The 22,531-nt window shown below is 43.8% G+C and overlaps 1 protein-coding gene across 3 annotated transcripts in view; it reads right to left on the bottom strand.

Moving 5' to 3' along the window:
* tgfbr3 (transforming growth factor, beta receptor III) overlaps positions 1 to 22,531 on the bottom strand; it is a 223,875-nt gene that overhangs the window by 62,639 nt on the left and 138,705 nt on the right. For all 3 annotated transcript variants that reach the window (XM_041208043.1, XM_041208042.1, XM_041208044.1), the window contains exon 5: positions 5,630 to 5,813. In XM_041208043.1, coding sequence (XP_041063977.1) covers positions 5,630 to 5,813 — 184 coding nt within the window. The remainder of the gene's footprint in view (positions 1 to 5,629; positions 5,814 to 22,531) is intronic.

The following is a 22,531-nucleotide window of genomic DNA, read 5'->3' as shown; positions in this document are numbered from 1 at the left end:
GACATTTTAATTATGAAAAATTATAAATATTTCACACAGCATTTGCGCCACAATAACCACCTCCAACAAAAGAGAATCTAACCATCTCTACTTAACATTCAATGGCATTACCATTGCTAAAACCCACACTATCAACATCCTGGGGTTAGCATTGACCAGAAACAGAACTAGACCAGCCATATAAATACTGTGGTTACAAAACCAGATCAGAGGCTGGGGACTCTGAGGCAAGTACCTCACCTCATGATTCCCCAAAGTCTGTCAACCATCAACAAGACACAAGTCAGGAGTGTGATGGAATACTCCCTGCTTGACTGGATGAGTGCAGCTCCGACATCATTCAACACCTGCAAATTCCCCTCCAAGCCACACAATATCTTGATTTGAAACCATATTGCCGTTCTTTCACTGTCACTGAGTCAAAACCCTGGAACTTCCTTCCTAACAGCACTGTGGGGTAACAGCACCACATGGACTGCAGCGATTCAAGAAGGTGGCGGTGTAAGGGCAATTAGGGATGGACACCAAATGCCGGCCTAGTCCACATCCAGTAAAAGAATTTTTAAAAACTCAAAGCTTGACACCATCCAGGAAAATGCAGCCCACTTGATCGGCACTTATACGAACATACATATTGGGTGTAGGCCACACAACCCCTTGAGCCTGCTCCACCATTCAATAAGATCAAGGCTGATCAAACTTTAACCTCAACTTCACATTCTTGCCAACGCCTGATAACCTTTCACCCCCTTGCTTATCAGAATCTATCTACTTCCACCTTAAAGATATTCAAAGGCTCTGCCTCAACCATCTTTTGAGGAAGAGAATTCCAAAGTCTCACAACACTCTGAGATAAAAAATTTTCCTCACCTGAATTAAATGGGCAATCCCTTATTTTTAAACAGTGGCCCCTAGTTCTAGATTCTCCCACAAGGGGAAACATCCTTTCCACACCATCCTGTGAAGTCCCCTCAGGATCTCATATGTTTCAATCAAGTTTTCTAAACTCCAGGGGGTACATGCCTAGCCTGTCCAACCTTTCCTCATAAGACAGCCAGCCCATTCCAATTAATCTAGTAAACCTTCTCTGAACTGCTTCTAATGCATTTACATCTTAAGAAGACCAATACTGTACACAGTACTTCAGATGTGGTCTCACCAATGCTCTGTATAACTGAAGCATAGCCTCCCTACTCTTGTATTCAATTCTCCTTCAATAAACAATAACACTCTATTAGCATTGCTAACTACCTACTGCATCTGCATAATAAACTTTTGCAATTCATGCACTAATACACCAAGATCCTTCTGCATCTTAAACTTCTGCAATTTCTCACCATTTAGATAATATGCTTCTTTTCTTTTGTCCTGCCAAAATGGACAACCTCACATTTTTCTAAATTATACTCTATTTGCCAGGTCTTCGCCCACTCATCTATCTATATCTTTTTGTAGCCTTGTGATGTCCTCTTCACAACTTACTTTCTTTCCTATCTTTGTGTCATCAGCAAATTTAGCAACCATACCATTGGTCCCTTCAACCAAATGATTTATATAAAAAGTTCAAGCCCCATCAGTGATCCTTGCGGCACATCATTTATCACACACCATCCTGCCAACCAGAAAATGATCCAACAGACCTACTCTCGGTTTCCCATTAGCAAACCAATCTTCTATCACTGACAATATGTTACCCCTACACCATAAGCTTTCATTTCTCACAATAACCTTTGATGAGGCACCTTATCAAATGCCTTCTGAAAATCTAAGTACAGTACATCCACTGGATCCCCTTTATCCGCTGCACCTGTTACTTCTTTAAAGAATTCCAATAAGTTTATTAAACACGATTTCCTTTTCACAAAACTATGTTGACTTTGCCAGATTACCTTGAATTTATATAAGTACCCCATTACAACATCTTTAATTATAGCTTGTAACATTCTCCCTATAACAGATGTTAAGCTAACTGGCCTGATGGTTCCTGCTTTCTGCCTTCCTCCATTTTTGAATAAAGGAGTTACATTAGCTATTTTCCAATCTAATGGAACCTTTCCTGAATCTAGTGAATTTTGGAAAATTAAAACCAACGCATCAACTATCTCACTAGCCGCTACTTTTAAGACCCTAGGATGAAATCCATCAGGACCCAGTTCCAACAATTTGCTAAGTACCACAGCCCCGGTGATTGCAATTTTATCCCATAAGACCAAAAGATGTAGCAGCAGAAGTAGGCTATTCAGCCCACTGAGTCCACTCCACCATTCAATGAGAACATGGCTGATCTGATAATCCTCAATTCCATTTACCTGTCTTTTCCCCATAACCCTTACTGATTAAAAATCTGTCTATATCAGCCTTGAATATACTTAATGACCCAGCCTCTACAGCCCTTTGTGGTAAAGAATTTCACAGATTCACTACTCTCCGAGAGAAGAAATTCCTCCTCCTCAATGAGAGGTCGCCTCTCATTCTTCTAAACTCCAATGAGTACAGGCCCAACCTACTCAGCCTCTCCTCATAAGAAACTCCTTCCATACACGGGATCAACCTAGTGAACCTTCTCTGGACTGCCTCCAATGCCAGTATATCTTTCCTTAGATAAGGGGACCAAAACTGTTCACAGTATTCTAGATGTGGCCTTATATAGTTTTAGCAAGACTTCCCTGTTTTTACACTCCATTCCCTTTGAAGTAAAGGCCAGCATTCTATTTGCCTTCCTTATTACCTGCTGAACTTGTACGTTAGCCTTTTGAGATTCATGCACGTGGACCCCCAAATCCCTCTGTACTGCAGCTTTCTGCAGTCTTTCTCCATTTAAATAATATTCAGCTCCTCTATTCTTCCTGCCAAAGCTCATATTTTCCCACATTATATTCCATTTGCCAAGTTTTTGCCCACTCACTTAATCTGTCTATATCCCGCTGTAGGATTCTTCTTGAGTTCCTCCCTCCCTTTCAATTTCTGAGTTATAGTCATTGTTACTTGTATACTCTATAGTGAAGACTGATGCAAAATACCTGTTAAATTCATCTGCCATTTCCTTATTTTTCATTATTAACTCCCCAAACTCATTTTCCAAAGGACTAAGGCTCACTTTGTTAACTCTTTTTAAATATCTATAGAAACTCTATCTGTCTTTAAATTTCTAGCTAGCTTTCTCTCGAACTCTAATTTTTTCTTCCTTATCAATCTTTTAGTCATCCTTTGCCAGTTTTTATATTCCGACCAATCTATTGACCTGCCACCCACCTTTGTGCATTTTTATACTTTTTCTTTAACTTTGATGCTATCTTTTTTAGTTAAGCACGTTTGGTGGGTCCTCCCCTTGAAATTTTTCTTTCTTTTTGGAATGTATCTATTCTGTGTATTCTGAAATATCCCATTAAATGTCTGCCACTGCATCACCATTGACCTATCCCTTAACTTAAATTGCCAATTCATTTTTGCTAGCTCTGCTTTCATGCCCACATAATTGCTCTTATTTAAGTTTAAAATATTAGTCTTAGACCCACTCTTCTCTCCCTCAAACTGAATGTAAAATTCTACCATATTATGATCACTGCTACCTTCACTATGAAGTCATTAATTAATCCCATTTCACTGCACAATACCAGGTCTACTACCTGTTCCCTGGCTGGCTCCACAACATGCTGATCTAAGAAATTATCCTGAAACACTCTATGAATTCACTATCTACACTAACTTTGCCCATCTGATTACTTCAGTGTATATGTAGATTAAAATCCTCCATGATAATTGCTGTACCATTATGATCAGTTCCCACTATTTCTTCTTTGATACCCTGCCCTACCATGTGATTATTGTTAGGGGGCCTGTACACCACTCCCACAAGTAACTTCTTGTCTTTATCATTCCTCATCTCAAACCACTTCTATATCCTGGTTTCCTGAACTTAGGTCATCCTTCTCTATTGTACTAATGTTGTCTTTAATTAACGGAACCACCCCTCCACCTTTTCCTAACTTCCTATCCTTCCTGAAAGTCACAAACCCTTCAATTTTCAGGTCCCAATCAATGCAATCCTGCAGCCAGGTCTCTGTAATGGCTATTAGATCATAATTATTAATTTCTATTTGCACTATCAGTTCATCCGTTTTGTTTTGAATGTTACATGCATTCAGATACAGAGCCTTAAGTTCTGTCCTGTTATTATTTTTGTAAACTGTAACCTTATCTGTTGATTTACTCTTGGACATGTATTCTCTTATCCCTTCCTGTCAATCTTTTTATCATTTCCCATATTAATACCTTCCACTTTTCCTTTGTCTCCACTCTTTGATATACCGCATCTGCCCACATTGACCCCTTGCCCCCACTATTTAGTTTAAAACTTTTTCTATTTCCCTAGTTGTATGGTTTGCAAGAACACTGGTCCCAGCACGGTTCAAGTGTAAACCGTCCCAGTTGTTCAGCCCTGACTTTCCCCAGTACTGGTGCTGGTGCACCACAAACCGGGACCCACTTCTTCCACACCAATCCTTGAGCCACATATTCATCTCTCTAATTTTATGTACCCAATGCCAATTTGCACGTGGCTCAGATAATAATAGAGATTATAACCTTTGGAGATTCTGCTTTTTAATTTAATGCCTAGCTCTTCATACTCTCTATGTAGAAACTCTTTCCTAGTTCTATCTATGTCATTGGTACCTACATGGACCATGACAATTGGATCCTCCCTCTCCCACTTCAAGTTCCTCTCCAGCCCGGAGCAGATGCCCCAAACTCTGGCACCGGGCAGGCAACACAGGCGCCTGGGCTCTTGCTCTTTGCTGCAGAGAACAGTGTCAATCCGCCTCATTTTACTGCCCCCTACTACCACTACATTTGTTTTGCTTCCACCACTTGAATGGCTTCTATATTTCAGTGCTATGGTCAGTTTGCAAATCCACTTTGCAGCCCCCATTCTCATCCAAACAAGCTGAGAGAACCTCAAATCTATTGGACAACTGCAGAGGCTGACATGCTTGCCCTCTGGGTCCCCTATTTGCCTCAGATGTAGTCACACCCTCCTGCCCCTGACCCCATCCAACAAATATTCACTCCCTGCACCACTGACACAGTGGCAGCAATGTGTACCTTATACAAGGTGCACTGCAGTAACTTGCCAAGCCTCCTTCAACCACTCCTTGCAGACCCATGACCTCTACCACCAAGAAGGACAAGGGCAGCAGACGCATGGGAACACCATCTCCAAGCCACATACCATTCCGACTTGGGACTATATCACCATTCCTCTACTCTTGTTGGATCAAAATCCTGGAACTCCCTTCCTAACAGCAATGGGTGTGCCTACATCACATGGACTGCAACAATTCAAGAAGGCAGCTCACCACCACCTTTTCAATTGGGCAATTAGGGATGGGCAACAAATGCTGGCCTTGTCAGTAATGCCCACATCCCATGAAAGAATAAAAATAAATGTGCATTTGGGAGGTAATAAATATTAAATTGTTTGGAAGAAGAAAATCTAAGGGTCTGTTATCTGTGCCCAAATGACTGTACAACTTAACTCATATCCCTGGTTATGAGTGAACCACAGTGATTAATAAAGCTTGGACTACTAGGCACAAACATTCCTCATTATAAAGTAAGGTTGACCTACCTTCACCCACTTTGATGTATATGTTATTAGCCTTATTTAGTTCGGTGAAAGAAGTCACAGACCCATATATTTTTTGTGTCCACTGTAGCAAATGTTTGCCATCTTGGGGGAGAGAATACTCTTCCAATGATCTTGATGAAGTAAAGTTTACTGCTGGAAACTGAACAGTAGAATTCTCAGATACCTGAAAGAAGGAAGAACAAAAGAAAGTTCTTAAAGCTTCATCTCTTCATCAAATCAAAATGCATTTTTTTTAGATTATTGAACGGCGAGTGATATTTTTGAACTTCATTTACTCTTAATGCATTTTTTCCTCTTTTTGGCATTGTTGCAGAAATGCAGCTTTACCTATTTCACAGGAATGTGAAGTTGAGGTTAAAATCAGATCATCCATGATCTTATTGATTGGTGGAGCAGGCTCAAGAGGCTGAGTGGCCTACTCCTGTTCCTATTTAATATGTTCGTATGTAAATATTTGAAGCTAGCAATTGTTAAAACTAATAAGAAAGAAAGACTTGCATTTATGCAACAGCTTTCAAAACCTCAGGATTTTCAAAAGCTCTTCATAGCCAATCAGGTTGTAATGTAGGAAATGCAGAAGTAAGAAGAAAAAGAACTGCAAATGATGGGCAGAATTTAATACTCGCCCTGTGGTGAGGTTGCAGGCAGGGGGGCATTTAATTGGGCAGGAGGATGGGGATCCCGCCTCCTTCCCACCCCAGCCCAATTATGTCCTTTTAGTTAATGCCAACTTAAAGGCCTGATCCTGCCACCGCTGACATTCAACCAGGGTCCCACCTTCAAATGCAATGAATGCCAGATTGAGGGGCCCAGCATGGTGGGGGAATGGGGGGATGCTGAAAGACCTCTGATTGGCTGACAGCTCTTGGTGGGGGAGGGGGCCAGAATTTCTGCCCTAGAGTCCTAAATCCCAGGCAAGTCCCGCTACTGGCCAGTTAATACAGGGGGTTCTCACTAGCTCTCCAGCAGATGGGCAAGACTCCCACCCTGGGATTAAATTCCACCCGATGATGTTGAAACAACCATTAACTCCTTTAAGCCCAATTAAACTGTGAAGTCCACAGATTGGGTGCTAAAAAAGGAGATCAGGTGTAGAAATGTAATATAAATCATTGTGGATGGCAAAAAAGCAATGGGAAATGCACTCTATGGGCAGGATTTTACATCCCGTGAGCAGGAAAACGCCCAACTTGATCAGGCGTAAAGTAGCGCGCGATAACTTTGGGTGAGCATCCCGACGTCATCGCGCATTTGCGCAATATTTCGGTCGGCAGGCAGACGCGAGAGTCAGTAGTGCGCCTGCCAATTAAGAGGCCTATTAAGGCTATTAATCAATTCATTTAAAGCTATTTTTTGCTGACCACTCAACCTTCCGGTTGGTGGGCTGGCGAATCAGCCAGGCAACCTCGGCATTTTTTAGAAAACCTCATTCATGGGCGGGATGAGGTTTCTGACATTAATTGAAAAAAATAAAAATGTTTTCGCAAAATTTTTATTGAGTTTATGTTCACACGAGTGAGTGCTATATGGGGACATGTTTTTCCGACTTTCTAAATCTTTAATTTCGATCTTAAAATTCTTCAGCTCCCTGAAACAGTTCCCTGCTTCAGGGAGTTTTCAGTGTGCACTCCCCCGCACATGTCCAGACTTTTGTGCTCACAGTCCTCCCGCTCCCAGACCCTGCAGTGCTGAGCTTCTCAGCGCACCCTTCACGCTGGCTGGCTGTTAATCAGGGCCAGTGTGAAATCACAGTCAGGGGCCAATCACAGGCGGCAGACCGTTTCCCGGCCTTGCCCGACGACCCAAAAACTCTGCCTTATGGGTAGAGAGGAACCCAAAACAAAAGAGAATCCAACAGGCAAGGGAAGTTTATTACAAAAACTTAGAGGTATGGTACAAAAGGAAATACAACAACACAATTAGAACATTTGTTGATAAATGGGAACAATATCTAGGATTAATGGATGATGTTTGGATTGGGGAAGAGGTTGAAAGTGGTATATACTACTGGTCAGTGCTGAGTCTACTTTTCTTCTCAATACACAAATAAAGGTGAAATTTATCCCCAGTCACTCAATGTCAGTTTACGCTTAAACTCTCATTAACATTCGGTGGAACATAAAAATTGATATAAACAATTGGAAATCAGTGTAAGTAACTGGGGCCCAAGGGAAGTGCAGGGTAGGGTTCATACCATATATTCCTTCTTTAAGCATGAAAGTTACACCATCATTCATGTACATTAAACCCAACATGGTAGAAGCTTTTCACTTTTTAATGTGACTGATGACACAAAAATGAAACAAAATACACAGTGAGAACAAATCTACGCTCTCATCCAAAGGCTGAACTCTTAAGTTTGCTACGTATATTTTTTTGGCTCAGCTCTTTCCCCGTGCGTATAACATTCAAATAACAGAAGCCTATCTGAAAAATCCACCTGTATGCCACGCCTTATAAAACATCATGGCCTGGATTTTGGGGTAAAAATAACAGTGAGGCTATCAGTACTCATGTCATTAAAAAATAAGTTGGGTATCAACTTCCAGCAACTGTCAATAACTGAATTATTCTAATGCAATCTTTTTCAACTTTGCGTCCCTCAGTAAGAACTTTTCAATCTGATCAGTTAAGAAGATACACGGTGGCTTGCCCTCTTCATTGGATTCCAGATGCTCTATAGCGTGCCATACCAAAATGTACTTCTATTCATCGCCAAGTCCCAATGCAAAAGCCTATAGAAAGTCTGTTGGCAAGTGCAAATGTAATGAATGGCTGCCCACAAAATCCAGGTCCATATTTTCATTATTATTAAGCAGCCTTGGCTATTACTCCAAATTTGAAAAGACGAATTTATTTAGTTACAGTCTTTAAAATGTGAAAATAATTCAGAAGTATAAACTATATGTTGGTGAATGAATGTACAACAACTCTCACTCAGTTTAAAATATAACAATGATTAAAAGTTGGCAGCAGACAATGGCCCACAGTAACTAGCTTTATTGTAGCAAGTCCAGTGCATTTTATGTGATAAACAACATGTGCCCAGCAATCTGCATTTAGATATGTCTACATCTGGTCTAGACAGTCTAGCTGAAATCTCTTTTTTACCTGCAAATTAACATGAGTTGGAAAAAGTAGAAAATAAGCTTACAATTGAATTTATTTCATCTATTTATCACAAGCCACCTCTCTAAATATTGTGCAATTTGTACTTTTTCCATCTCTAGTTGCCTCAGTGTACAGTCCATTGTTTTCACGGTACTGTATTTTTTTCCACTAGTTTCCTAAAATGTACATCCCACTACACAAATTTAATGCAGATGGATTGGAGTCCGACATTCCATTGATCAGTGCCAAAAAGTTAGAAAGTGGAGACAACCAGCTGTTTAACCTTTAGGCATTATACTTAGGAAATCTGGCTATGTTAGTGCAATTGCAATAAAGCAAAATAATAAGTGCAAAGCTCAGTATAGTGCAAAGCTCAGTATAGTACAAAGTAAAATAAATCGTAATTGTGGTAACAACAACTTGTATTTATATAGGACTTTTAACTTAATAAAACGTCCCAAATCCTTTCATAGGAGTGTTCTCAAACAAAGTTTGACACCAAGCCAGATAAAGGGATATTAGGATAGGTGACCAAAAACCTAGATGTACGTTTTAAGGAGGGGAGGTAGAGAGATGGAGAAGTTTCGACTGGAAATTATAGGGGTAATGGCCTAAAAAGCCACATATGATGAGGCGAAGGGAGTCTGGGAGGGATGGTGAGGTGTGGCAGGCCAGAATTGGAGGAGTGCAGAGAGCCCGGAAGGTGGTGGGGCTGGATGAGGTTACAGAGATAGGGAAAGGTAAGCAATGGAGGAACACCAACTGCAGATTTACAAACTGAGAGGCAGAAACAGGAGTAGGCAATTCAACCTCTCAAACCTGTTCCAACAATCAATTAGTTCCTGGCTGAGGTGTATCCCAACCCCATTTAGCTCCCTTTGATACCTTTAGATCTCAGTATTGAAAGTTTCAGTTGATCCAGCATCCACAGCCTTTTGAGGATGAGAGATTTCCAGGAAAACTAGCTGACTTACTCATACTAGCAGCATGGGGTTAAGTAGAAAACACCTCGGATACTGCTCACGATATCATTGTGCATAGTGATCTTACAGTCCTCTGGTCTGCATCCAAGCTCAAGATAGTTGAAACCGTAATCATAAATGGTATCCATAAAGATGGTTGGAAATTACCTACCCCTTCAGCTTTACTGCACTAGCACTTTCGCTTTGATTCATATCTTGCACTGATCTTCCTCAGTGTAAAAGTAATACCATAATGTCAACACTTTCAACTTATTGGCAACTTTATTAAGATAATAGCTACTCTACCTTTACTCTCAACTCGAGTTTTACAGATTTCAACAAACAACATATAAGTGTCAAAAGGTACATGATACGTTTCATTTATGCGATTAATGTTAGACACAGGAATGGCAATTAAGCTTGTTAATGCATTGAAGCACATGCACTCAATGAAACCATGCTTCTTAAAAAGGAACAACATGTTCCATTACAAAAATAATTTCTGTAATCTGGAATGGTTTGCATTTAATGAATTAGTGCATATATTAGAGCATTAGAGTTAAGTTAAGAGCCCTAGTTATAATTTTAGCAGCAGGAAATGGTTATTTTCACGCAAGGTTGTGTTTTATAGCATTACTATTGCATCTTATGTTTATCTTTAATCCAAGTGTTAAAAAAGTAGGATTGAACTTGATATACCGTGACTAGATTGGCATCCACTCTAAACACAAATTTTGTTTTGATGGTTGGATGATTCCCTGTGGTTTGCTAATGTATAAAACTTACCATGATAGCTACAACTGCACATCAGTACCAGAGATCAAATTCCATGAACCCAGCAGAAAAAACACGTTTAAAGGGAATGTGGGTTGAAGATGGGCTACAACAACTGGAGCCTTAATTCTATGACCCTTGCAGAGTGCGAGTTCCTACTGGAACAGTGGAATCATCAAATTTAATCCCATGTGTATTACAATGGAAAAGAAAGCAAGTGCATATATTATTACCTAATTATTGAAGTTTTTCCATATGTTAGACCAAGAAAGAAAACAGGTGATTATCTTCTTCCAAATTCAGAAAAACAAAACAAGAAGGCAATCCTATGCATATGGCATCATAACTGGAACCAGAAATGCATGGCCATATGCAGCAGGAAGGGATTGATAGGATGAGTCTCTTCTTTCTTGAAAAAGGTGGCTGAGGAATGACTTTTCTTGAGGTCTTTAAAATGAGGGAATGTTTTGAATTATGAAAGTTTTCTCGATGGTGAAAATTCAGCCCATGGTTTTCCACCAGCAAGGAGGAAGAAATCTGTTGCTCTTACCAAGAATGTGTGGTGGGAAGTAGTTGAGGGAGTGAGCAGCAAGCACCTTGTTCCCAGCTCTTGATTGAATCTAGGAGTCAGTTTAAATACATTACCAGGTCCAGAAAACTGAATATAGTTGTTGATCCCACTACATCCTGTGATTTAAGCCCCTCCACCTTTCACTTAGTCTTGCCAAATAAACTCCATTAAATCTCTTCATGCTCACTGTTATGACCAGATGAGAAGTGGTGAACTGGCTCCTCTCTATTCAACTCATTGGCTGGTCACAACAAAGGTTTAAGTTTTTTTTTTAAACAAGGGTATGCCTTTTACAAATCAGAATGTATCTGACTATTTAAAAGAATATATGGTTAAGCATCCTTTGATTGTCATTGAGGTGTAGATTTTAAATGTTGTGACTGATTTAGGTTAGCTGGTTTTTTGAATACAGTCAGATGTAGAAGATGTTGCAATTATTATAAGATCACAGTTTGTTGGTGGGTTCCGGTACAGTTGGCTTCTCGAATTGGGTGACACACCTATTCCAAAAGGCAGAGAGTGAAAGCCCTCAACTTGTTTCCTCTGCTGAAGACTTTCTCAACACCACATGTGTCACTTACAATCTCCCTCTAGTGGCTGGCAGCCTTGCCTTGAAATATTTCAACACTGTGTATTTACAAGAGGTTTTGGGTGGGTCTCTGTGGCAGCCATTGTTTCAATATCTAGTACTTAGCAATTTTAATGTCTCATCCTTAGACAGTTATGAGTCTGGATGGATACTGGATTATAGGAAATATGGCATAACGGTATTGTCACTGAACTAGTAAACCAGAGACCCAGGGTAACCCAGGAATGCGGGTTTGATTCGTATCATGGCAGATGGTGGAATCTAAATTCAATAAAAATCTGGGATTAAAAGTCTAATGACCACGAAACCACTGCCATAAAAACCCATGTGCTTCACTAATGCCCTTTAGGGAAGGAAATCCACTGTCCTTACCCGGTCTGGCCTACATGCTGACTCTTAAATGCCCTCTGAAATGGCCTTGCAACCACTCAGTTGAATCAAAGCGCTACAAAGTCTAAAAGGAACGAAACTGGACAGACCACCTGGCATTGACCTAGGCACTTGAAATGACAACGGCAAACTGTCGCGTCCTACTTACTCCTATCTGGTAGCTAGTGCTGAAATTACAGGGCATGTCTCACAGACTAGCCAAGCAACAGCCTGACATAGTCATAATCATGGAAATACACCTTGCAGATCATGTCCCAGACACTACCAAGACATATCCCTAGGTATGTCCTGTCCCATTGACAGGACAGACCAAGCAGAGGTGGCAGCATAGTAGTATAGAGTTGGGAGGAAGTTGCCCTGGGAGTCCTCAACAACGACTCTCGATCCCATGAGGTCTCATGGCATCAGGTCAAACATGGGCAAGGAAACCTCCTGTTGATTACCACATACCGTCCTTCCCCTCAGCTGATGAATCAGTGCTCCTCCATGCTGAACACCACTTGAAGGAAGCACTGAAGGTGGCAAGGGTGCAGAATGTACTCTGGATGGGGGACTTCTGTGTCCATCATCAAGAATGGCTTGGTAGCACCACCACAGACCGAACTGGCTGAGTCTTAAAGGACATGGCTGCTACAGTGGGTCTATGGCAGGTGGTGGGAAAACCAAAAAGAGGGAAAAACATACTTGATCTCATCCTCACCAACCTGCCTGCTGCAGATGTATCTGTCCATGACAGTATCAGTAGGATACTGCACAGTCCTTGTGGAGACGAAGTCCCATCCTCATTTTGGAGATACCCTCCATCGTGTTGAATGGCACTACCATTGTGCTAGATGGGATAGATTTAGAACAGATCTAGCAACCATGAGGCGCTGTGGGCTATCAGCAGCAGCAGAATTGTGCTCAACCAATCCTCATGGCCTGGTATATCCCCAACTCTTTAACACTAAGCCAGTGGATCAAACCTGGTTCAGCAAAGAGTGCAGGAGGGCATGCCAGAAGCAGTACCATGCATACCTAAAAATGAGGTGCCAATCTGGTGGAGCTACAACAGAGGGCTGCTTGTGTGCCAAACAGCATAAGCAGCAAGTGATAGACAAAGCTGAGTGATCCCACAACCAGCAGATCAAATCTAAGCTCTACAGTCCTGCCACATCAGGTCGTGGCTGATGGTGGACAATTAAGCAACTCTCTGGAGGAGGAAGCTCCACAAATATTCCCATACTCAATGATGGGGGAGCCCAGCACATCAGTGCAAAAGACAAGGCTGAAGCATTTGCAACAATCTTCAGCCAGAAGTGCTAAGTGGATGACCCATCTCGGCCTCCTCTGGAGGTGCCCTGCATCACAAATGCCAGTCTTCAGCCAATTTGATTTACTCCACGTGACATCAAGAAACGACTGAAGGCACTGGACAGTGCAAAAGTGATGGCCCCGATAACATTCCGGCAATAGTACTGAAAGCTTGTGCTCCAGAACCTGCCGCGCCCCTAGACAAGCTGTTCCAGTACAGCTGCGACACTGGCATATACCAGGCAATGTGGAAAATTCCACACGTATGTCCTGTACACAAAAAACCGGACAAATCCAACCCGGCCAATTACCGCCCCATCAATCTACTCTTAATCATCAGTAAAGTAATGGAAGCGGTCATCAACAGTGCTATCAAGCGGTACTTGCTTAGCAATAACTTGTTCACTGACACTCAGTTTCGGTTCCGCCAGAGACACTCAGCTCCTGACCTCATTACAGCCTTGGCTCAAACATGGACAAAAAAGCTGAACTCCAGAGATGAGGTGAGAGTGTCTACCCTTGACATCAGGCAGCATTTGACAAGAGTGTAGCATCAAGGAGCTCCAGCAAAACTTCAGTCGATGGGAATCAGGGAGAAAACTCTCCACTGGTTGGAGTCATATCTAGCACAATGGAAGATGGTTGTGTTTGCTGGAGGTCAATCATCTTAGTTCCAGGACATCACTGCAGGAGTTCCTCACAGTAGCGTACTAGGCCTAACCACCTTCGGCTGCTTCATCAATGATCTTCCTTCCATCATAAGGTCAGGGATGGGGATGTTCGCTGATGACTGCACAATGTTCAGCACCATTCGCGACTCCTCAGACGCTGAAGCAGTCCATGTCCAAATGCAGCAAGATCTGGACAATATCCAGGCTTGGGCTGACAAGTGGCAAGTAACATTCGTGCCACACAAGTGCCAGGCAATGACCATCTCCAACAAGAGAGAATATAACCATCGTCCCATGACATTCAAGGCATTACCATCGCTGAACCCCCCATTATCTACATCCTCGATTACCATTGACCAGAAACTGAACTGGACTAGCTATATAAATACTGTGGCTGCAAGAGCTGGAAATTCTGCGATGGGGAACTCACCTCCTGACTCCCCAAAGCCTGTCCACCATCTTCAAGGCACAAATCAATTGTGTCATGGAATACTCTTCACTTGCCTGGATGAGTGCAACTCTAACAACACTCAAGAAGCTTGACACTAACCAGGGCAAAGCAGCCAGCTTGACTGGCACCCCATCCACAAGCATTCACTCCCTCCACCATCGATGCACAGTAGTAGCAGAGTTGTACCATCTGCAAGATACACTGCAGGAACTCACCAAGGTTCCTTTGACAGCACATTCCAAATCTACGACCTCTACCATCTAAAAGGACAAGAGCAGTAACACATGGGAACACCACCACCTGGAAGTTCCCCTCCAAGTTACTCACTGGGTGAATCATCCTTGATTTGCACTAAGTGCTATAGTGTGAAGGGAAAATAACGTTTTACCCGCTGGCCACAATGGTGGTTTCTCATGCTGTATCATCCCAAACCCACCGGGTTAGTTAAGCATTCGCAGGAAACACGCTGTTTCCATGGAAGGCAGGCTCTCATCCGCCCGCCACATCGTCACCTCGCCACTTCATCATGCCAAGTGCCACATTTAAAGTGCAGCCGTGCGCATACTTCTCAGTGCTCCCAGCCTAGGCCTGCTGCACAAAAGACAGGATGGCCCCGAAAGGCAAAAAGACTGCAGCCTCCCGATTTAGTGACTTGTCCCTCAAGCGCCTTTTGGATGCCGTGGAGGCCCACTGTGATGTCCCCTACCCCCGCTCTGGACACAGGAGGGGCAGCGGCATCACCAATCCAACATGGCAGGTGGTGGTCAGCGCCAATGTCCTGCAAAAAAGGTCAGCCACCCAGTGCCAGTACAGGATGAATGATCTCATCCATTTCGCCAGGGTAAGACATGATCAGACAATTCTCATCACTCTCAACTCACACACTCACAAACCCATTATACATGCACAAGGATCTCGCACATCAAGGGACAACACCACTAACTCTCACACACACCCTCATCCCCATCAGGCTCATATCCTCTGGGGCTCGCATTCTCTTCTTGTTCATGGCACCACTCACCAAACATTCCATGCAGTACCATGTATCCTGCTCACCCTCTCTCTATCTGTTTCCATACAGGAGAAGCCTGCTCACGTCAGCAGGGACATGTCCCAGAACGGGGGTAGAGTGGCCCACATTTGGTCCCTCATTCACTTTGAGGTACATGTACTTGCACTGACTGGTGAGGGTGTGGGCCATGCCTGCAGCGACGGTGATGTCGGTAGCGAACACCCACATGAGGATCCCACATCATCCCTCTCTCAACACAAATGTGAGTGCTCTCTCTCCTGCTTTTGACTCTGCTGCCATGCACTAATCATCTCTACTTTGGTTCACAGGGAGCTCTGCCAAGCGACACCCTCAGCCAGCCAGTTCCTCAACTCCATTCAGGTCCTCATCTCCAGCCAAGAGGGCACCTCCTCCATTGAAGAGCAGGAAATAAGCAGCCTGGAAGGCCCGTCACAGCACTTACCCACATCCTCCACCAGCGCAGAGACACACGCTTCAGGTGGGACTTAGATCTACAGCAGGTTCAGGTTCACAATCTGGTCACTGCACAGACATGTGTCCGCAGCAGGAGGCAGGTTCAGTCGAGCTCCCAGGCACTTGAAGGACTGCTGGGGAAGAGACATCTGTGAGGTCTGAGTCAGATGATGAGCCTCTGGATTCGGCCTTCCAACTCATCGTGGAGTGTCAGCAGAAGGCGGGGGAACATCACACAGAGGTGTCGGAAGCCCTCAAGAGTGGCTTGAGAGTCGGAGAAGTGTGTTTGCCTGCTCTCTGATGAAGTGGTGCCCACGTATGCGCATATGGAGGTCTCCATGAGTAGGATGGCAAATGCCATGGAGACCCTGGTCCAGCAGAACGCGGAGATGTGTGCAGACCTGCACTCCATCACGGGAGCCATGGGTGAGTTCCTGCAGTGCTAACGTGAGAGGGAAATAGGGCACCTCAACGTCCCTCCAGGTGCTCCTTCCCCTCAAGGAGTCAAGCCGAGGCCCCGGCGCATCCGAAGGGAGGCAGAGTGGAAGCTGGACACCCCTTGGTCATCGACTCAGTAATCTGAGAGGCTGTCTCTCCCTCTGAGTCCCCTTTGCCAGTGAACCCCTCAACCTCGTCCTCTGTCACCACAGAGGGAGCAGCTGACAAACGAGTGATTCTGGAGGGAGAAGTGTATGTGGGGCAGGGCCTTTCGGAGCTCCGTGCAGGCCCTCTCCTAAGCAAGCGGATCCTTCCCGTATCACACCACTTCAATGTCCTGAGCATTTTCAATGCTGCCTGTTGGGGTTTGCTTTCAGCTGTTCATCTGAGCTGACCTGCATCACCATCCATCCAATGATCACACTCCCTTGTAACACCTGATCTTGTCCACCATGACTCTTGTTTCACTTTCAATTTAGACAGGATGGTGGTGATTTAGTTTTCCATTCGCTCCCCCAACCTTTCCCTTCTCCCAGTCACCCATTTCCTTTCCCCCATCACTGCTGACCCTCGTGGTATCACATTTCACCTTCCTTCTGTGACCTATCAGCCACAATCCTTTTCCTTTGGGAATGTCCAGGTGCATGTGCACGTCCCCTTCCTGCCGGGAAATCCCACTCCCATCCACATTAAACTCTCTGATCTCCTCCTTCCCACCCCAGGTCCGTGTCTGCCTCGGTGTACCCACCTATCATCCTCGCCATCCCTTCTATCGCTACAGTCAAACCCTCACCCTCCCACTCTACTACCTCACTCTGCCCTTGGTCATTCTCAAGATTCTCACATCCCACACCCACCCTCAGTTTGCTCCCCAGGAGGCAATCATGGACATATCAGAGCCCTCCCTTGTACGTCCACCTGGACATCCCCCGCTCCTGACCCCTACCCACCTTGGAGCCCTTCAGCCTTTGGAACCCCTTGATAAAAACAAAAAAACTGCGGATGCTGGAAATCCAAAACAAAAACAAAAACAGAATTACCTGGAAAAACTCAGCAGGTCTGGCAGCATCGGCGGAGAAGAAAAGAGTTGACGTTTCGAGTCCTCATGACCCTTCGACAGAACTTGAGTTCGAGTCCAAGAAAGAGTTGAAATATAAGCTGGTTTAAGGTGTGTGTGGGGGGCAGAGAGAGAGAGAGAGAGAAGTGGAGTGGGGGTGTGGTTGTAGGGACAAACAAGCAGTGATAGAAGCAAATCATCAAAAGATGTCAACAACAATAATACAAAAGAACACATAGGTGTTAAAGTTAAAGTTGGTGATATTATCTAAACGAATGTGCTAATTAAGAATGGATGGTAGGGCACTCAAGGTATAGCTCTAGTGGGGGTGGGGAGAGCATAAAAGACGTAAAAAAATAAATAAATAAATAAATAAATATATTTCCCCCCCCTTTTATAATGGAAATAGGTGGGAAAAGGAAAATCTATATAATTTATTGGAAAAAAAAAGAGAAAAGGAAGGGGGAAACAGAAAGGGGGTGGGGATGGGGGAGGGAGCTCACGACCTAAAGTTGTTGAATTCAATATTCAGTCCGGATGGCTGCAAAGTGCCTCGTCGGAAGATGAGGTGTTGTTCCCCCAGTTTGCGTCGGGCTTCACTGGAACAATGCAGCAAGCCATTTTAACACTCCACCCTGCTCTCTTGCCCACGTCTGTCCTTGGCTTGCTGCATTGTTCCAGTGAAGCCCAACGCAAACTGGAGGAACAACACCTCATCTTCCGACTAGGCACTTTACAGCCATCCGGACTGAATATTGAATTCAACAACTTTAGGTCGTGAGCTCCCTCCCCCATCCCCACCCCCTTTCTGTTTCCCCCTTCCTTTTCTCTTTTTTTTCCAATAAATTATATAGATTTTCCTTTTCCCACCTATTTCCATTATAAAACGGGGGGAAAATATATTTATTTATTTATTTATTTATTTATTTTTACATCTTTTATGCTCTCCCCACCCCCACTAAAGCTATACCTTGAGTGCCCTACCATCCATTCTTAATTAGCACATTCGTTTAGATAATATCACCAACTTTAACTTTAACACCTATGTGTTCTTTTGTATTATTGTTGTTGACATCTTTTGATGATTTGCTTCTATCACTGCTTGTTTGTCCCTACAACCACACCCTCACTCCACCTCTCTCTCTCTCTCTCTCTGCCCCCCACACACACCTTAAACCAGCTTATATTTCAACTCTTTCTTGGACTCGAACTCAAGTTCTGTCGAAGGGTCATGAGGACTCGAAACGTCAACTCTTTTCTTCTCCGCCGATGCTGCCAGACCTGCTGAGTTTTTCCAGGTAATTCTGTTTTTGTTTTTGTTTTGGAATCCTTTCCCTCACTGAACTCCCCCTACCCAACACCCCAGACTCCCCCCCTCCCTCTTTGTCCTTCCCTGACTCCTTCAGGTACCCTTACTCCTTCTGCTATCCTTAGCCCTTCCCCCCTCCCGACTCTTGCCTCCAGCTTTACTCCTTTCACTAGACTTACTGCATCCCCTTTCAGACTTCTTCCTTCGCCCTTACTTCTTCCTCCCCCTGGACTCTCCCCACTCTCTGCACTCCTTCCTCCCCTGGATTCCCTCCTCTCGAACTCCTTCTCCCCTCTGAACTCCTTCCCTTACACCTTCCATCCCCCTTACACCTACCTCCCCAGTTGCCGTCTTCTCCTCCATTACCCCCCCTCCTCCCCATCCCCCCCTGCGACACCTTCGTTACCCCCCACCGTCAACCTCGCCACCCCCCACCCTCCCATGACACCTTCATTCCCTCCACTCCCAACCTCACCTCACCCCTGCACCCCCCGACACCTCTTCCTCTCCCAGTCAATTCTAGATCTTCCAGTACATCTTTCTCTCCCAAACACAGCTGGACATAGAAAGCATAGAAAATAGGAGGAGTAGGTCATTCGGCCCTTCAAACCCACTCCACCAATCAATATGATCATGGCTGATCCTCTATCTCAATGCCGTACTCCTGTGCCCTCCCCATACCTCTTCCTCTCCACCCCTTGGCCAACATCCGTTCTCAACAGTGACTTTCCAACTTCCGTGAGCTGTTTTGCAGCAGAACCATGTCCATGAGAATCCAACCAACATGCCATGGACCTTCCTCCAGTGTGCCATTGCAGTCGGTCTCCAGCATCTTCTGCTCCACGGATGTCCGTGATCTGAACAAGGCCCTGGCGCTAAGTCCCGAATTCTGCGTGCCACACTTGTCAAGACGTGTTCTGCATCAGTGTGAAATCACGCCAACATGGGCGGATGACCCAATGCTTGGGGAGGGGGGAATGATTCCGACGGGCTGGCTTATAATGATGTATTACAATGAGGTTCCCGACGTCCGACGGCGGGAAACATGGCCCGCCATCGACGGGCTGAGCGGACCCTCACAAACTGGTTTCACGATGTCGTGAAATGGATTTCTGGCCTTCTCGCCATATTGTCTGCACACGCCGTTGAGCACGCCTGACGCCAGCAAGCATGAAAAATTCCACCCATCATTCTGACTCAGAAGTATATCATACCTACACCACATGGACTACAGCAATTCAAGAAGGCAGCTCACCACCACCTTTTCAAGGGCAACTAGGGATGGGTAATAAATCTGGCCTAGCCAGCCACACCCACATCCCATGAATGAATTAAAAAAAACCCTGACCTTGACTTACTCAGGTCTCTGTTTTATCACCCCATGTAGAAAAAGTATGCAAAATACAAGAAAGAGGGTAGAGGATTGGAGGTGGATCTCCACAAGAAGTCTAGCCAACAGATGGCAAGGAGGTGACCCTGGAGATAAGTAGCACATCTGCACTGCTGTCAGTCAGAGATGGAGAGACAGGGAATTTGCAGATAGCTGGTGACTGAATTGCAAATATCTCTGACACAAATTTATTTCATCATTGATCGAACTATGAAAAGATTGATTATGCTGATTGTAAAGATTGTGACTTTGCTGCAACTAAATCATATCCTTTGCTTTCGTGTTCCAGGGGCTTCATACGCATAGCATGAGAACAATTGTTGATCACAGGTCTGATCAGCCTGTCTCTGCCATTACTGAAACCAGACAGAATGCATCACATGGAAACAGTAGTAAGCGCAGGTTGACGAAACTTTAATTCACTGTGGGTGTGCACATTGTGTTTGACATGATTTTATGTTGTTAAGATTCCTCTGTTTGGCACTAAAAAATTATTGACCAGTATCACTTCCATGTCTTTCCCATTTTACATATTTCTAGTACGTATATACATATAAGCATACATATTTCTAATATTTTACAGTAGGTAAATGTTCACAATATTCGGGCATGTTTGGCAGCAATGTAAGTGGTTGGTCTGGTAATGGGTGTCCCACCTTTGTTTTCCTCCTTGTCCTCTATATTCCCCTCATTTCAGGATGAGTGCTGAGTCTCTTCATTCTCCTCCACCTGCAATCCTCTCTGCCGCATGGTTTAGCCAGATTACAGCCAGGATTGAAAGAAATCTATTATTTTAACTCACCACCTGCCCCCAACCACCTGTTCTTGGGTGTTAAAATACCCCCCAAGTCTCCAATAACAGCAGCAATTTAGTTAAAATTAAAAAGGGAAAATACAGATACAGCATTCTAAAGGGTATAATTTGATGTTAACGTCATTATCTCATTAGGCTACAGAGTGCTGCAAATCATTAAGATTGCAATTCGATACACACTTCAGTAACCAGTGTTCATGTTTGAATTCAGGTTAGGGAGAGATTAAAACAATCTATCTCCTACCACAAGCAGTTATTGCACAAATTTTGTTGAAAGCAATTCATTCTCCACACTCCCAAAGACTTAACTTGGCTCAGATACCACAATATCTGCACGTATACACAAAGCGCTTAACAAAGGTACCAATCCTGTGATTAAGATGAATCACTCACACCACATAATTTCCTTCAGAAAGGCTGCTATGATAATCTGTACCACGTTCACTGTCAATACTGCTCTGCAATTATTTAGCAAGAGTTGTAACTCAATAGAAGAGAAACAAGTTGCATTTACATCCTCGGCACATCACAAAAAACTTTACAACCAATGAATTACTTTTGAATGCAGTCACTGTTGTTATACACCGCAATGTCCCACAAATAGCAATGAGGTAAATCATTTATTTTTAGAGGTGTTGGTTGAGGGTAAGTATTGGCCATGGCACTTGGGTATACAAGCGACATGTTAACCCTCTCTTTCCTATTTATCAATCTGGTTTTGGTCAATTATCAGGGTTTCAAATAAATAAAACAAAATCTACCTAAAAAGCCGGCACTAAATGTTAAGCTGATTAAAATGATCAAAAACTCTAGCAGTTATTATACAAACAGTTTTAAAATACTGAATGATTTACTATTAAATCATTATTAGAAACAAGATAAGTTAACAAATGCCACAGGTATTCCATTTATCCCTTTTGTATGATGTTACCAATAACATATGGGAGGCATTAATAGAAATCAGACTAAACATATGGGGTGGAATTCTCCACTCCAGAGGTGAAGTGCAGTGGCAGGCAGGATTAGTGGTGAGTTTCCTGCGAATAAGCGGGCTGGGTTCTCACACCCGATCTTCTGCTTGAAACCTTATTGGTTATGTACAGGCGAGCTGCTTACTGTATCACGTGGCAAGGCAGGCACTGATTCATCCACCCACCGTCACCTCAAGAGTTACAAAGTTCCTTGTGCCATATTTAAACGCCACCCAAACATACACATTACTCTGCAGCCCAGCTGTGTGGTCAGAATTTCTGGAGATTGGGGGGGGGGGGAGGTGTTCTTTTTCTTTTTCACAGGATGGATCCAGCAGCTCCACCACACCTTTCCAGCACGGGAGGTGGTTGCGAAGGAGGTCAGCTCCAAAGCCAACCCCCAGAGGAATGCCATCCAGTGCAGGAAGAGGATGAATGAACTCAGCTGCACTGCCAGGGTAAGTCAACCTTCAGTTCGTTCTAAACTCACACTCTCTTAATAGCATTATGCACTCAAAACATCACACCACTCAGGGGTCTCACACAATATTAGCAGGGAAGATATCAGCATTGAAGCCTAATCACCAGCATCTCATCTATCGTG

Source organism: Carcharodon carcharias, chromosome 16 (assembly GCF_017639515.1).
Source record: "Carcharodon carcharias isolate sCarCar2 chromosome 16, sCarCar2.pri, whole genome shotgun sequence".
In the NCBI taxonomy this organism is placed as follows: domain Eukaryota; kingdom Metazoa; phylum Chordata; class Chondrichthyes; order Lamniformes; family Lamnidae; genus Carcharodon; species Carcharodon carcharias.
Note: the sequence above shows the minus strand (reverse complement) of the source record. Positions and strands in the feature narration are given on the sequence as shown.